Source organism: Hylobates moloch, unplaced genomic scaffold (assembly GCF_009828535.3).
Source record: "Hylobates moloch isolate HMO894 unplaced genomic scaffold, HMol_V3 SCAFFOLD_4, whole genome shotgun sequence".
In the NCBI taxonomy this organism is placed as follows: domain Eukaryota; kingdom Metazoa; phylum Chordata; class Mammalia; order Primates; family Hylobatidae; genus Hylobates; species Hylobates moloch.
Genome location: NW_026652279.1, coordinates 61,599,058 through 61,614,634, shown reverse-complemented (window position 1 = coordinate 61,614,634; position 15,577 = coordinate 61,599,058). Strand labels below are relative to the sequence as shown.

The 15,577-nt window shown below is 43.1% G+C and overlaps 1 protein-coding gene across 4 annotated transcripts in view; it reads left to right on the top strand.

Annotated features, from left to right (window-relative positions):
- The window catches only part of LOC116467016 (cell cycle control protein 50C), a 30,218-nt gene that overhangs the window by 6,562 nt on the left and 8,079 nt on the right, over positions 1 to 15,577 (top strand). For all 4 annotated transcript variants that reach the window (XM_058437591.1, XM_058437589.1, XM_032150319.2 and 1 more), the window contains exons 4-6: positions 3,917 to 4,018; positions 5,111 to 5,198; positions 5,633 to 5,773. In XM_058437591.1, coding sequence (XP_058293574.1) covers positions 3,917 to 4,018; positions 5,111 to 5,198; positions 5,633 to 5,773 — 331 coding nt within the window. The remainder of the gene's footprint in view (positions 1 to 3,916; positions 4,019 to 5,110; positions 5,199 to 5,632; positions 5,774 to 15,577) is intronic.

Sequence of the window (15,577 nt, the reverse complement as noted above, 5' to 3'; positions counted from 1 at the left end):
TTTTTGAGACGGAGTCTTGCTCTGTCGCCCAGGCTGGAGTGCAGTGGCGCGATCTCGGCTCACCACAAGCTCCGCCTCCCGGGTTTGCACCATTCTCCTGCCTCAGCCTCCCGAGTAGCTGGGACTACAGGCGCCCGCCACCACGCCTGGCTAATTTTTTTTGTATTTTTAGTAGAGACGGGGTTTCACCATGTTAGCCAAGATGGTCTCAATCTCCTGACCTCGTGATCTGCCCGCCTCGGCCTCCCAAAGTGCTGGGATTACAAGCGTGAGCCACTGCGCCCGGCCTAACCACTCATTTTATAGTGAGAAAATTAATAGGCTAAGAGGTGAAGTAACTCGGCTAAGGTTACATAGTAGGTTGGTATCAGGGGTCACACACTTGGGAAAACCTTCCTTGGGTCTCCTGAAGTCATTCTGCATGTGCAATTACCTAATTCTCAAGGAGACAGTCAGGCTGTCCGGCACTGTGAGAAACGCCAAAGAAATATTGAGAAAAGTCCCCATTCATGGGCTGATCTAAGTCTCATGTTAGTCAAGTCCTCTGAGAAGCAGATGCCAAGACAGAGTTAGACATCGGAGAGATTTACTGGGCGAAGCCTCTGAGGGGAAATGGGGAAGGAGCAGGAGGAGGCTGGGAGAGCTCTGACACTTAGAAAGGGGAGGGGAGGGGAGAATGAAGGAGGGAGGGAAGGAGAGAAGTGAGGAATATTTTTCAGGAGATGATGAGTCTGGTTTAGAACCAGCTGAATTTGAGGTGGGAGCAGGGCCTTCGGGTAGAAAGCTCAGTGGGCAGCTCAAGAGAAGGCCTCCCTGTACCTAGATTCAGCCCATGTAGAGTCACTTACGAAGGGGAAGGATGGGGGACCGGTTCAGTGTGGAGGATGCTGCAGGGGGGAAAAGTGTAGAGTCCAGAAACAGAACAGGACCTTAAAGTACATTTGAGGAGTTGAAGGAAATCAAATTTTTCATTTGATTAAGTCTTGACTAACAAGTAAGACTGTGGAGGCCATGAAAAGGCTCCTCTCAGATCTACTGCAGGGAGTGTAATTGAGGGATATCCCCAGCTGCTGTGCTCTGAAATCACCGTGTGTTTGCACCAAGGTCACGCTTCCACAGCCACCTCAGCCAGTGGCTGAGCACAGCAGGGACATTGAGGTAGGTTCTTTCCTGGGAGTGGGGACTCTTCTGATGGGTGTCTTTGGGGACTTCCTGTCAGCCTTGCTGAAACTTTAAGAATGCATTGCCGTCTTGGCCCTTCCTCCCTCACTCTCTTCACCCTCTCTTGCTGCCCTCCTCCCTTCCTTTCTTCTTTCCTCTCTCCTTTCGTTTTGAGGGCTCAGAAATGCTAAAGTTTTTGGAAAAAAAAGAATCCAAAAGGGCTTCAATTCCCATCGGTCAGTGTCCTCAAAACAGCAAATGAAGTGTTACCAGCTGCTAACCATTCCCTTACGGCAGAGCCTTCTCATAAAAACCCAACTAAACTACTTAGAGCAATCACAGGGCCTTCAGCTCGGCAGCTACCATGCATGACACATGGGGAACCACAGCAATGAATCCACGCAAGACTCTGTCTTAAAATAAGCAAAGAAATCCTGCACAAAGTGCCACTGAATTTAAAGAGAAGAAATACCATAAAGTGAATTGTGCCTCCAGGGATCATCAAGAAGATGATCTTGGAGGCCTTGTTCAGCTAAATCTTGGACAAAGAATCACTGAAAAGAGACTATTGAAACACTCCAGTCCCTAGTGTGCTGAGTGTTCTTTGCCTGTTTATTTTGTCATATATGTGAACATATAACTCTGATGAAGTAGAATTCTCCTTTTAGCTTCCAAGAAAATGTATGGTAAATTCCATTCTGTGGATTTCATATTTTCTGTAGTCATGGGTCAACAATAGACGTTCCTGCTTTGGATGAGGAAACGTAATGGGTCCTTCCCACTAAGCCTGGCTTGCTTGCCTTCATGCCAACACTCCCTGTTGACGATAATGCTGCCTGCTTCTTCATCATGGCCCAGCATCTCCCTTTTTCAGTGTTCCAGAACTTATTCTCTTACAAGTGACTGAGCTCTTCAGCCTTTCTTGCATTCTAAGGCTGGCCACATTTACCATGACTTTCCTTCCCTGTTTACCATGGATACCACCTCCCATTTTCCATGCTCATCTTAAAGAAGATGCTCTTTAAGGTCCTTAGGAAATAAGGCCAAAGCCTTTCCAAAATGCTGTTTTTGCACAGAGTAAAAGAATCAATGGACTCAGGGACTTGTAAAGGAATGCTTTTGTACTTCTAGCACTGAATATAGCACCTAACACATGGCAAGCACTTAATAAAAGTTAGGCTTTTATATTTTCAGATGCAGGTCTTCATTATTTTGAAGTTATGGAGTGTATTAATTTTAAACAGCTACACTGGACATTTCTATATGTGCTGTTAGTAAAATCTATGAATATGTTAGTTAAATCCATATGGATATTTCCATATGTGCTATTAATAAAACTGTATCAAGTCTGCCTGGAGAATTTCCAGGGCCTTAATATATTACCATAAAGGTGGAACCATGGTGGTAGGTTGTGACTGGGCAGCCTTACTTACATGGCAGCATACATGAAAAACATATCTCTCATGACAACAAGGCTCCTCATGGCTAGGGTGAAAATCACCTTCTTTCTTTTGGATCAGTGAATTATTCCATCTTTTTCTCTATAACAAATAGTTCACCATTTCTTAAGCAAGTATTATGTGCCAGGTACTGCGTTAGATCCTAGAGATTAAAAAAACAAAAATTCTAGGCCAGGCACGGTGGCTCACGCCTATAATCCCTGCACTTTGGGAAGCCAAGGCAGGTGGATCACGAGGTCAGGAGATTGAGACCATCTTGGCTAAGACTGTGAAACCCCGTCTCTACTAAAAATACAAAAAATTAGCCGGGCGTGGTGGCGGGTACCTGTAGTCCCAGCTGCTTGGAAGGCTGAGGCAGGAGAACGGCGTGAACCCGGGGGGCAGAGCTTGCAGTGAGCCGAGATCGCGCCACTGCACTCCAGCCTGGGCAACAGAGCAAGACTCCATCTCAAAAAAAAAAAAAAAAGAAAAAGAAATAAATTACAAAAAAAATTTCTAGAGTGGGACTGCAAGTAGCTTCCAGTCTCATGCTTTCACATGCTCAACGTACACACGCACCTAAATATGCTCAATGGCTTGAATTTTAAATTCTTTTTCACAGATTTGCTGTAAAATCATGTGATTTTTGGTGTCAACACAACCTCTAGGCAAAGCATTTTTCCTCATATTTCTGGGAAATGACAACATTTATAAAACCAAATTTTATATATTGAAAATACGCTTGATTATAAAAATTTTTCATGGCAAGAATGCAGCAGCCCTTAAAAAAAACATGCAAAAATAGTTATTTAGTTATTCCAACAATTCTGTATAGACCAGGTTTTCCCAATGTAAAATTTTTTTTTTGTTTTTGAGACAGGGTCTCACTCGTCACCCAGGCTAGAATGCAATGCCACGATCATAGCTCACTCTAACTTTGAACTTCCGGGCTCAAAGGATCCTCTCCTCAGCCTCTGGAGTAGCTGGAACTATAGGCGCATGCCACATCAGCCTAATTTTTCTTTTTTTGTAGAGACAGGGTTTTGCTACATTGCCCAAGCTGGTCTCAAACTCCTGGCCTCAAGTGATTCTCCTGCCTTGGCCTCCCAAAGCACTGGGATTATAGGCGTGAGCCACTGTGCCCAGCCCCAAAATTGATTTTTTTTAAATGATTTATTGGGTTTCTATTTTCCATAAATAGGCTTTGAGTTCCTACCAATTTTTTCTGTGCTTTTATTTTAAAACTTCCTGTCCATGTTTATTAATATTCCAGTTAATTTTTCTTACTCTCTTCTTCTTGCTTTTCTCCCACACAGGGTAATGTTTATATGTACTACAAATTGTATGGCTTCTATCAGAACCTGTATCGATATATTCGATCCAGAAGTGATACACAACTGGTGGGCAAAGATGTAAAAGTAAGGCTTGATTTAATCTGGTATAATACTCTTTTTCTTTTTTTAAACCAAGTGGATTTTTCAGTCTAAAAGAGGAGATGGAAAATAAACTAAAATGCTACAAAACAGAAATGCTGATTTCATTCTTGTGTAAATTGAAGGGACTGGGTAGTCAGGATAACTGTTATTAAAAAGTAGCACTTTCCCTCTTCAGAGCAGTGATGTGAATCTTATCCAACTGAACAGTTATCCTTTCATGCACCATTTTGATAGCAACCTTGAGTAGTTAGTCTCAGCCTGGCTGAGCCTAAGTACCATTGTCCTTCCTATCACTGGGGCCTTCAATCCAGCCTACTTTAAGGAAATTGGGCTCTATTCGATTGAGTAAAAGCCTTTTGCTTTAATCGAATACCTTTTCAAACCTATGATTATACATTTTTACTCTTGGTAGATGATAGTCAGCATGCTAGCAAGAAAAGCTAGAATGAAATTTTTTCCATAGCGACATTATTATACTGAAGTGATTTTTAGCAACCACTCTTTTAAAAATGTATTTGGTAGTTGTGTGGATGGATTCCCTGTGACAAGTCACCTAGTCGTAGACTCATGATTTTTGTACTTTTCTGAATGTAATACTTCAATATTGCCGAGGCCCTGAGTGATAGTGTGGAACAAAGTCTCCCCACCTCCACAACCCCATTAGATGGTGATACAAGTGAAAAATAAGTTGTTACTGTTTTAAACCACCAAAATAAAATAAGCTACATGTCAATAAAAAGAGGTTTTAAAAATATACTTCATTATAGGTTTAGCACATTATATAGCACCGACAGTAAGGTTAAGTTCCTTCTGGAAGACATTTTTGGTATGCTATGTATTATTAATGAGGAAAAAACACAGAGACACACACCCACACACATACATATCTCCAAAACACAAAAATGTCCCAGTCTAAGTAAACCAGAGGCCTAGGAAAACCAGGTAGCAGTCTGTAATCTTAGTCACTGCCAATAAGTCACTGGGGGGTGATTTACATTGCCAATGTTCTCACTTTTAACATTCTAAGAGAGTTTACCAAAAGCATTTCTGATTGCTGTATCCTCTTGCATCCAGGCTGTTGAGGATTGTGCCCCATTTAAAACGTCCAACAATAAGACCCCCATCGTTCCTTGTGGTGCTATTGCCAACAGCATGTTCAATGGTAGGTGACTTTTCCTATCTCCGTGGTATACCCTTTCATGAGTGTGTAACAACCTAAATGTCCAGAAATTCACCTCTGAAGCTAAGTGGCAGTTTTTTGTTTTGTTCCATTTTAGTGCTGTAAACATCATCTGGACTAAGCCAGAGCACCGACGTACAGTATGTCATTTGCAAATGATTTCTCTCTTGCCAAAAATCTGAAGGAATAGTCAAGGAACATGAGTTAAATGGAGCTTAAGGGTATTTTTCAATAATTGGCTCAATTTTGGCAGGAAAAAGAATGGTCTTGTGATTCCAGCATCCATGGCATGTAGGCGTGTTCAGAGTCTGCAAAATCCCTGATTTATTTGTCAGCTGTGTCTGGTTCTGCATTTCTTCAAAGGGTGGCAAAATTGCTAGACTGCATCTCTAACACAATTTTTAATTTCCTTACAGACACCATAATTCTTTCATACAACATTAATTCATCTGTACAAATTAAAGTGCCAATGTTAAAGAGTGGACTTACGTGGTGGACACATAAATATGTCAAATTCCAGAATCCAAGTTCCAAGAATCTTGCTGATGAATTTAGAGGTAAGATCCATACAGCAGCTCAATATACGTATCTCTCTTTTTTTTTTTGAGACGGAGTCTCGCTCTGTCACCCAGGCTGGAGTGCAGTGGCGCGATCTTGGCTCACTGCAAGCTCTGTCTCCCAGGTTCACGCCATTCTCCTGCCTCAGCCTCCTGAGCAGCTGGGACTACAGGCACCTGCCACCACACCTGGCTAATTTTTTGTATTTTTAGTAGAGACCGGGTTTCACCGTGTTAGCCAGGATGGTCTCGATCTCCTGATCTCATGATCCACCCACCTCGGCCTCCCAAACTGCTGGGATTACAGGCGTGAGCCACTGTTCCCGGCCACTTACCTCTTTATAAAAACTTTGTTTCTTACATGTGGGGAAATGTTTATGAATCCTCCTTCTTTGTCTCCTTGTTGACTCCTTTTTGTTCTAACTCTCCCTACCATGAACATCTCCAATGCATACCTATCAAAAACATGAAATGCTTGATGCCCTGGTTTCTTCCAGTTTTCATTAGGGAATAGACAATGGTTTAAGATACTTATTGCTTCAGCTATAATAAGGATGAACATGGACTTTGTTGTCCAAACTGGTACCCTTTAGAGAGTGAAAGGGGGCACTTGAATAGCCATATACTTACTTTTTTATTTATCAATCAATAAATTGACATCATATTGATAGACTTATAAAATAATCCAATTAAAAACTATTTTCTTGGGAGGCCAAGACAGGCAGATCGCTTGAGGTCAGGAGTTTGAGACTAGCCTGGCCAAGATTGTGAAACTCTGTCTCTACTAAAAATACAAAAAATTAGCTGGGTGTAGTGGTACGTGCCTGTAGTCCCAGCTACTTGGGAGGATGAGGCTGGAGAATTGCTTGAACCTGAGAGGTGGAGGTTGCAGTAAGCCAAGATTGTGCCACTGCATTCCAGCCTGGGTGACAGAGTGAGACTCCGTCAAAAAAAAAAAAAAACAAAAACAAAAATTAAAATAGCATGTACATTACACCAACTTACAAAAAAACTACTCCAGTTATTATCTAAACATTAAAAGATAACATAAGCTGAGTCCTGGAGGGGGCTTCAAGATGGCTGACTAGATGTATCTGGTACTTGCTTCTTCCACAGACAGGAACCACAGAGAGTGAGTAGGTAATCACTCGGAATTTACAAGAGAACACTGGAATTCAACAGAGAAGAGATGGGAGGGGTTGCCTCCTTAGAGGAAAGAATTTGGCCAAGGGGCATAAAGCAGAGGGAGAGACCGAGGAGGCAAGTTTTAGAGCAGGAGTGAAAGTTTATTAAAAAGTTTTAGTGCAGGGCCGGGCGCGGTGGCTCACGCTTGTAATCCCAGCACTTTGGGAGGCCGAGGCGGGCGGATCACGAGGTCAGGAGATCGAGACCATGGTGAAACCCCGTCTCTACTAAAAAAATACAAAAAATTAGCCGGGCGCGGTGGCGGGCGCCTGTAGTCCCAGCTACTCGGAGGCTGAGGCAGGAGAATGGCGTGAACCCGGGAGGCGGAGCTTGCAGTGAGCCGAGATTGCGCCACTGCACTCCAGCCCGGGCGACAGAGCGAGACTCTGTCTCAAAAAAAAAAAAAAAAAAAAGTTTTACTGCAGGAATGAAAGGAAGTAAAGTACACTTGGAAAAGGGCCAAGCGGGCGACTTGAGAAATCCAAGTGCCCTATTCAGCCTTTGACTTGGGGTTTTATACATTGGTGTGGTTCTGGAATTTGCATCTCTCCTCCCTTGATTTTCCCTTGGGGTGCGCTGTCTGCACGCACAATGGCCTGCCAGCACTTGGGCGGGAAGGGGGGGGCGGGGCACACGACCCGTGTGTTTACTAAAGTTGTGCACATGCTCATTTGAGGCATTTTTTTCCTTACCAGTCAGGTGTTCCTAGAGGAAAGTCATATATCAGTTAAACGCCTCCATTTTGCCTCTTAGTGCACATGCTTGAGCCTCCTCACCCAACTCCTGAGATTTTATTGGGAAGCTGATGATCACCAGCTTCAGGTGTTTTCTACTGGGAGACTGCGGTAACCTGGAGCCAGCTGCAACCAATTATTATTTTGCAGAGACAGTTTAACAACCACCTGACTATCACCTGATGGTCACCTGACATTCCTGGGTTGGGTGCCTCTCCTACCCTGCTCTTGCCTGCCTAACTACCTACTCTAACAGATGCTCCAAAAGCAAGGAAGGAGGGGAAGAAAGGCGGCCTGTTTGGCTGGGATCAGCTGAAAGTCTGGGGAGGCCCCCTAGTGAGGGAAAAGAGTAAGTGAGAGATCTCCAGCAGTTCACATTCCCACTGCTGACTCCTACAACCCTAGTCATGGGAGAGCCCCTTGACTCTCATGGGCCATGAGACTAACACAGGGAGCTCCCTGGAAACCGCGTGAAGGCATTACCCCAGAAAGAGAACTCATGCTGGGTCTCACAAACTCCAAAGTCCTAAGCAGCTGCAGCACAGCACCATTTTGAGAGCCCAGCCCATACCAGACTGCATCCTGGGCAGCTGCCTGAGCCTGCTGCCTGGGCGGCAACAGGAGCCACAGGTAGCAATCTGCCCTAGCAGAGGGGCAGCCATGTTTTCAAATGCCTGGACGACAATGAAAAACAGGCCAGGTGCAGTGGCTCACGCCTGTAATCCCAGCACTTTCGGAGGCTGAGGTGGGTGTATCATGAGGTCAGGAGTTCAAGACCAGCCTGGCCAACACAGTGAAACCCCGTCTCTACTAAAAATACAAAAAGTAGCCGGGCATGGTGGTGCATGCATGTAGTCCCAGCTACTCAGGAGGTTGAGGCAGGAGAATCGTTTGAACCTGGGAGGTGGAGGTTGTAGTGAGCTGAGATCGCGCCACTGTACTCCAGCTTGGGCAGAGTGAGACTTCGTCTCAAAAAAAAAAAAAGAAAAAAAACAACAACAACTCTGCCTTCGTCACTAGGAAGGCTACAGCCCAACGTGAGCATTCTGCCTATGGCCTTGGGGTCACTCCACCCTGGCCCACCGCAGTCAGCATCTGCATGCACCACTGGGGAGCCTGAGGGCACTCCTCAGCCTGGCTCGAACCCCTGCAATACCTGAGCACATAGTCCAGGAGCCTGGGAACCACAGAGCCCAGCCCACCACCAGTGGTGCATGAGCACTCCTCCCAGTATCTGAGGTTAGGCCCACTCAACCTGTTGCTACCACCACAGCTGGCACCCACCCACACATGCCACCTGCACATCTGGCAACTGGCTTGCCCAACCCATGGTAGCTACCACCAACACCAGCGAGGACCACTGGGGTCCCAGAGCATTGTCCCACCACTGCTACTGCCATTGTCCATACCACATCCACTGCCCAGACACTCAAGAACCCATCAATCCACCTGGCCCACCACTGCCATTCCTGGCACCCGAGCAAGCCATCTGGAGGCCCAAGAAGCAGCCTGCCTGGGCTTCCTAATACTAGTCACAGTGTACATCCTGGGGTCCAAGGACCCCCGTGCTCAGTTCACTGCTGCCATCACTGGGGCCCAAAAACTGGCCTACCTGGTGGTGCCCTAGTCCCCAGCAAAACTTCACCACAGCCTCCACTAACAACCACACTCTGAGCCACAGAAGAAATCACTGACACCGTGGATGCTGTTTAAAGCCAAAGAAATCAAACACTGTAACTGCCCAAAGGATTCTTCCCGCCCTTCCGTAAACAAAATTGACTCACTGAGACCGTGTCATTGCAGTAAAGCAAGATTTTAGTTGATCTGAGGCTGGCCACACCACACGGGAAACGGAGTTATTACTCAAATCAATCTCCACGAAGGCTCGGAGGTTAGGAGTTAGATAGTTTGGTGGGCAGGAGGCCCACCTCCTGGTAGGGAGGATAGGGAACATGCTGATTGGCTGGGTCAGAGATAAAATCATAGGGAATCAAAGCTGTCCTCTTGTGCTGAGTCAGTTCCCGGATGAGGGCCACAGGACTGTTTGGCAGGTCCAGGTGCGGCCATCCAGTTGTCAGAAATGCAAAAACCTGAAAAGACATCTCAAAAGGCCAATCTCAGGTTCTACAATAGTGATGTTATCTGCAAGTAACTGGGGAAGTTGCAAACCTTATGACTTCCAAATAATGGCTGGTAATTATTTAGAATTCAAGCCCCTCTCATCCTCCTAACATGGCAGCCTTTCATTAGTTTTGTAAGAACAGTTTAATTTTGAGAAAGGACTATTACCACTCAAACTATAAACTTCTCCCAAAGTTAGCTTGGCCTACACCCAGGAATGAGCTGGGGCAGCCAACCTGTGGGGCTAGAAGCAAGATAGTCAGCCATGTCAGATTTCTCTTACTGTTATAATTTTGCAAAGGAGGTTTCAAAACTATCCTACTGCATGCACCCAGAATCAAAGCCAAAGTGCCCTACCCAACCAACACCATAGACATATCTTTAAAAAAAATCCTCCCTCATAAAAGCAAAATTTAAAAATCGGAAGATGTGACTGTAATACCAGATGCACAGATATCAACGGAAGGATACAGAAACCATGAAAAAGCAAGGAAATGGGATACCTCCAAGGAAACACAATAATTCTCCAGCAACAGCTCCCAATCAAAAAGAAATCTGTTCAGGAGTATGTTAATTTCCATGTATTTGTACAGTTTCAAGAGTTCCTCTTGGAACTGATTTCTAGTTTTATTCCACTGTGGTCTAGGAAGATACTTAGTATGATTTCAGTTTTTTAAAATTTATTGAGATTTGTTGTGTGGAAGAGATAAATACAATTGATAAACCACTAGCTGGACTAACCAAGAAAAGAAGAGAGATGCTTCAAATAAGCAAAATCAGAAATGAAAAAGGAGATATTACAACTGATACCACAAAAAAACAAAAGATCATCTGAGACTACTATGAACAGCTAACAAACTTTTATGCTAACAAACTGGAAAATCTAGAGGAAACGAATTCCTGGAAACATACAACCTTGTTTGAACTAAGTTTCAATAAAGATTCAGACTTGTTCAAGTTTGAACTAAGTTTGAATTAGGAAGAAACAGAAAACCTGAGCAGACAAATAATGAGTAGCAAGACTGAGTCAGTAATAAAAAAATCTTCCAACAAAGAAAAGGCCAGGATTGGATGGATTTCCTGCAATATCCTACCAAATGTATAAAGAATAACTAATACTAATCCTCCTCAAACTATTCCAAAAAATCAAACATGAGGGAACTTTCTCTAACTCTCTAATTCTGCAAGACTAGCATTATTACCCTGATACCAAAACCAGACAAGGACACAACAAAAAAAATGGAAACTATCGGCCAATATCCTTGATGAACATAGATGCAAAAATCCTCAACAAAATACTAGCAAATCAAATCCAGTGGCACATCAAAAAAAAAAAAATGCACCATGTTCATTACACATTCTATGCATGTAACAAAATTTCACATGCACCTCATAAATATGTACAAATATATCAAAAACAAATAAATAAAATGTAAATCTTTTTATTTTTATTTTTAGTTACCAGCTCTTACACAGAAAAAGGTGAGTTTTTAAGCATTTAAAAAATAAAAGTAAATCTAAAAAAGGGATAACAATCAGAATAATTATTCTTCATACATACTCACATGCTTTAATGAGTTTCTTGGCCATATCTGTCTTAATTACGTACTTGTGTATTTTTCTAATGAATTTATTTATGTTTTTTTACCAAGGCCTTGTTAATTTTTTCACAAAATTGTAAGCTTTTTTTTTTTTTTTTTTGAGACAGGGTCTCACTTTGTTGCCCAGGCTGCAGTGCAGTGGCTCAATGACCGCTCACTGCAGCCTTGACCTCCTAAGCTCAAGCTATCCTCCCACTTAGCAGCCACCCCAAGTAGCAGGGACTACAGGAGAATGCCACCATACCCAGGTAATTTTTTTTTTTTTTTCCAGACAGAGTGTTGCTCTGTCGCCCAGGCTGGAGTGCAGTGGCAGGATCTTGGCTCACTGCAATCTCCTCCTCCCGGGTTCAAGCAATTCTCCTGTCTCAGCCTCCTAAGTAGCTGGGAGTACAGGCGCATGCCACCACACCCAGCTAATTTTTGTATTTTTAGTAAAGACAAGGTTTCACCATATTGGTCAGGCTGGTCTCGAACACCTGACCTCAGGTGATCCACCCACCTCCACCTCCCAAAGTGCTAGGATTACAGGCGTGAGCCACCGTGCCCAGCCCCCACCCGGCTAATTTTTTAATTGTTTGTAGAGACAGGGTCTCACTATGTTGCCAAGGCTAGTCTTGAACTCCTGGCCTTAAATAATGCTCCTGAGACAAGGATTTGAATGTAATAAATAAATAAATAAGCAATCCTCCTGCCTCAGCCTCTCAAAGCGCTGGGATGACAGTCATGAGCCACCATGCCTGGCCTGTAATCTTTTTTAAAGTCTCATTTAATGGTTAATCAATTGGAAATTGTATACATCTTTAGCTGATTCTTTTCCTTTGACCCTAACTTCATTTATTGAGAAAATATTCTATAGTGCTGAGGTATCTATTATGCTTACAGCCAATTTTACTAAATGGAGGATATTCTCAATTGTAATTTTTTTTATTGAAATATGTTACTATTTTAACCCAAATATTGACATAAGCACTGTCTTTTTGACTTCACGTAAGTTTTGTTTCTCATTTTGGTTCTTTGGAGCACACCATGAAATTTAGATAAAATCCTACACCTTCTCAATATAATATCATTCTGGCACAGAAAATGTTGTCCAATTGGAAGTACAGCCAAGTGCAGTGGCTCGCGTCTCTAATCCCAACACTTTGGGAGGCAAAGGCAGGAAGATTGCTTGAAGCCAGAAGTTTGATACTGGCCTGGGAAACATTGTAAGATCCTGTTTCTATAAAAACAATAAATAAATAAGAGCACTATCAAAAGAGTCTTCACATATGTCGAGATACTGCAAAGCATAATTACAGAATTTTAAAATCAAATCTTATACATACTGTGAACTCCCATTATGTAATGTATTCAATTATTCCCTTGCTCTTATATGGGTAAATTTCAATGTCTTCTTGTTTGCAAGTGTGGTTTTCAATAATTACAATTCTCTAAATCTTCTAAAACTAGAGTTTTTGGTATTCCATATTTCAGATACTTTGTTTAAAGATTTTCAACTATTTTGAACAAAATGCAACCAAAGTTAGAGGGCTTATTTACAGAAAAATTTCAGGGTTGTGGTAGGACAGATGGCTTGATATAGAAAAAAGTTATTTACAGGCTCAAACCCTTCTAAAATTCTGTCTGGTTGATGATGCCCAACAAAGAGAGACCACACATACTACCGCATTGAAGTATTTGTTTAATTTAACATGTGTCATTATAAAAATTTTGCAATGGAAAATTCAGTTTTTTGGCCGGATGTGGTGGCTTGTGCCTGTAATCCCAGCACTTTGGGAGGCCGAGGGGGGCAGATCACAAAGTCAGGAGTTCAAGACCAGCCTGGCCAACATGGTGAAACCCTGTCTCTACCAAAAATACAAAAATTAGCCGGGCGTGGTGGCGGGCGCCTGTAATCCCAGTTACTTGGGAGGCTGAGGCAGGAGAATTGCTTGAACCTGAGAGGCAGAGATTGCAGTGAGCTGAGATCACGCCACTGCACTCTAGCCTGGGTGACGGAGTGAGACTCCATTTAAAAAAAAAAAAGAAAAAAAGAAAATTCAGTTTTTCTAACTGTTAATATATAGTAATACTTGAATTTGTACAACTACAGCTCTTCATTTGATTAACAAAATATTGTAGCTTGTTTAGATACAATTGTGAATTATGTATGTACCACGACTAATTCTAAGTATATTTCTTCTCTGTCAATTTCTCAATTTACTAAGAGCATTATCTTTACTCTGATTTTGTGCTCCACCAAATTTGCAGTTATCACTACAGAACCAAACAATTTAAACCTGATTGTTGAATTTTGTTTAGGGGGTTTTTGGTTTTTGGGCTTTTTTTTTTTAGACACAGTCTCTGTCTGTTGCCCAGGCTAGAGTGCAGTGGCACAATCTCGGCTCACTGCAACCTCCACCTCCCTGGCTCAAGCTATTCTCCCACCTCAGCCTCCTGAGTAGTTGGGACTCCAGGTGCGTGCCACCACACCAGCTAACTTTTTTGGTTTTTTTTTTTTTTTTTTTTTGTAGTGATCAGGTTTCACCATATTGCCCAGCCTGGTATCAAACTCTTGGGCTCAAGTGGCCCACCCTCCTTGGCCTCCCAAAATGCCAGGATTATAGGCATGAGCCACTGCACTTGGCCGATTGTTGAATTTTGTAACTGAACTTACAGTAATGTTTATAATGTCAGAGTTTTCATTGTCAAAGATTGAACTTCTAAAAGGTTTGCTTTGATTTCATGAAGAATCAAACCGACAAAAATCAAATCATTATTATAATTAACCTATTTGATTTTTCTGTTTAAAGTATCTGAATACATTCATATAAAATTGACCTCATGTAACTATTTACAAATTATTTTTGCACTAAGCCAACACATTAAAAGCTGCTCTTTGATTACAAAAAAAGAAAACAACAACAACCTGTAGCTAGGCACAGCTGTGCACACCTGTAATCTCAGCTCTTGAGAGGGAGGCTGAGGAGGAGGGTCGTTTGAGCCCAGGAGTTCCAGTCCAGCCTGAGCAACATGGCAACAACCCGGCTCGAAACAAACAAACAAAACAAAACAACATGTAATAAAAAAGCGAAACTAGAAGGATATTCATTTGATCTAAATGAAAAGTCATGCTCACATGATATACAAGTGGACCTTCTGTAGATTGCTGTCTTTGGACATAATCTTTTTTTTTTTTTTTTTTTGAGACAGAGTCTCGCTCTTTCACCCAGGCTGGAGTGCAGTGGCGGGATCTCGGCTCACTGCAAGCTCCGCCTCCTGGGTTCATGCCATCCTCCTGCCTCAGCCTCCCCAGTAGCTGGGACTACAGGCGCCTGCCACCGCGCCCGGCTAATTTTTTTGTATTTTTTAGTAGTGACGGGGTTTCACCATGTTAGCCAGGATGGTCTCAACCTCCTGACCTTGTGATCCAACTGCCTCGGCCTCCCAAAGTGCTGGGATTACAGGCGTGAGCCACCGTGCCCGGCCTGTCTTTGGACATAATCTTTAAAAAATAAGCATAAACTTTTGAAGTAGATTACAGTGTTCTTCAGCAGATGTATATCTTTTGATTTTCACATGGTCATTTGAGACCACTATGGTACCCATGGTGGGGGGTAAATATCAATCAACATTGCAAGTATAACATTCAATCATCTTAAAAAACTGTACTGAACTTTACATGAAATATGCGTTTTCCATTTTTTAGCTCTTCACAGCTAAAATGAATTATTAGCAAATAGGAAACTGATACCGAACAATACAATAGTTATATAATCATACCATATAAGTAACAAGGACAGGTGCGACGGCTCATGCCTGTAATCCTAGCACTTTGGGAGGCCAAGGCGGATGGATCACCTGAGGTCAGGAGTTCGAGACCAACCTGGCCAACATGGTGAAACCCCATCTCTACTAAAAATACAAAAATTAGCCAGGCTTGGTGGCAGGCACCTATAATCCCAACTACTCAGGAGGCTGAGGCAGGAGAATCACTTGAACCTGGAGAGCGGAGGTTGGAGTGAGCCAACTTCACTTCGGTGTGGGCGAAAGAGAAAAACTCCATCTCGGCCGGGCGCGGTGGCTCACGCTTGTAATCCCAGCACTTTGGGAGGCCGAGGCGGGCGGATCACGAGGTCAGGAGGTCGAGACCACGGTGAAACCCCGTCTCTACTAAAAATACC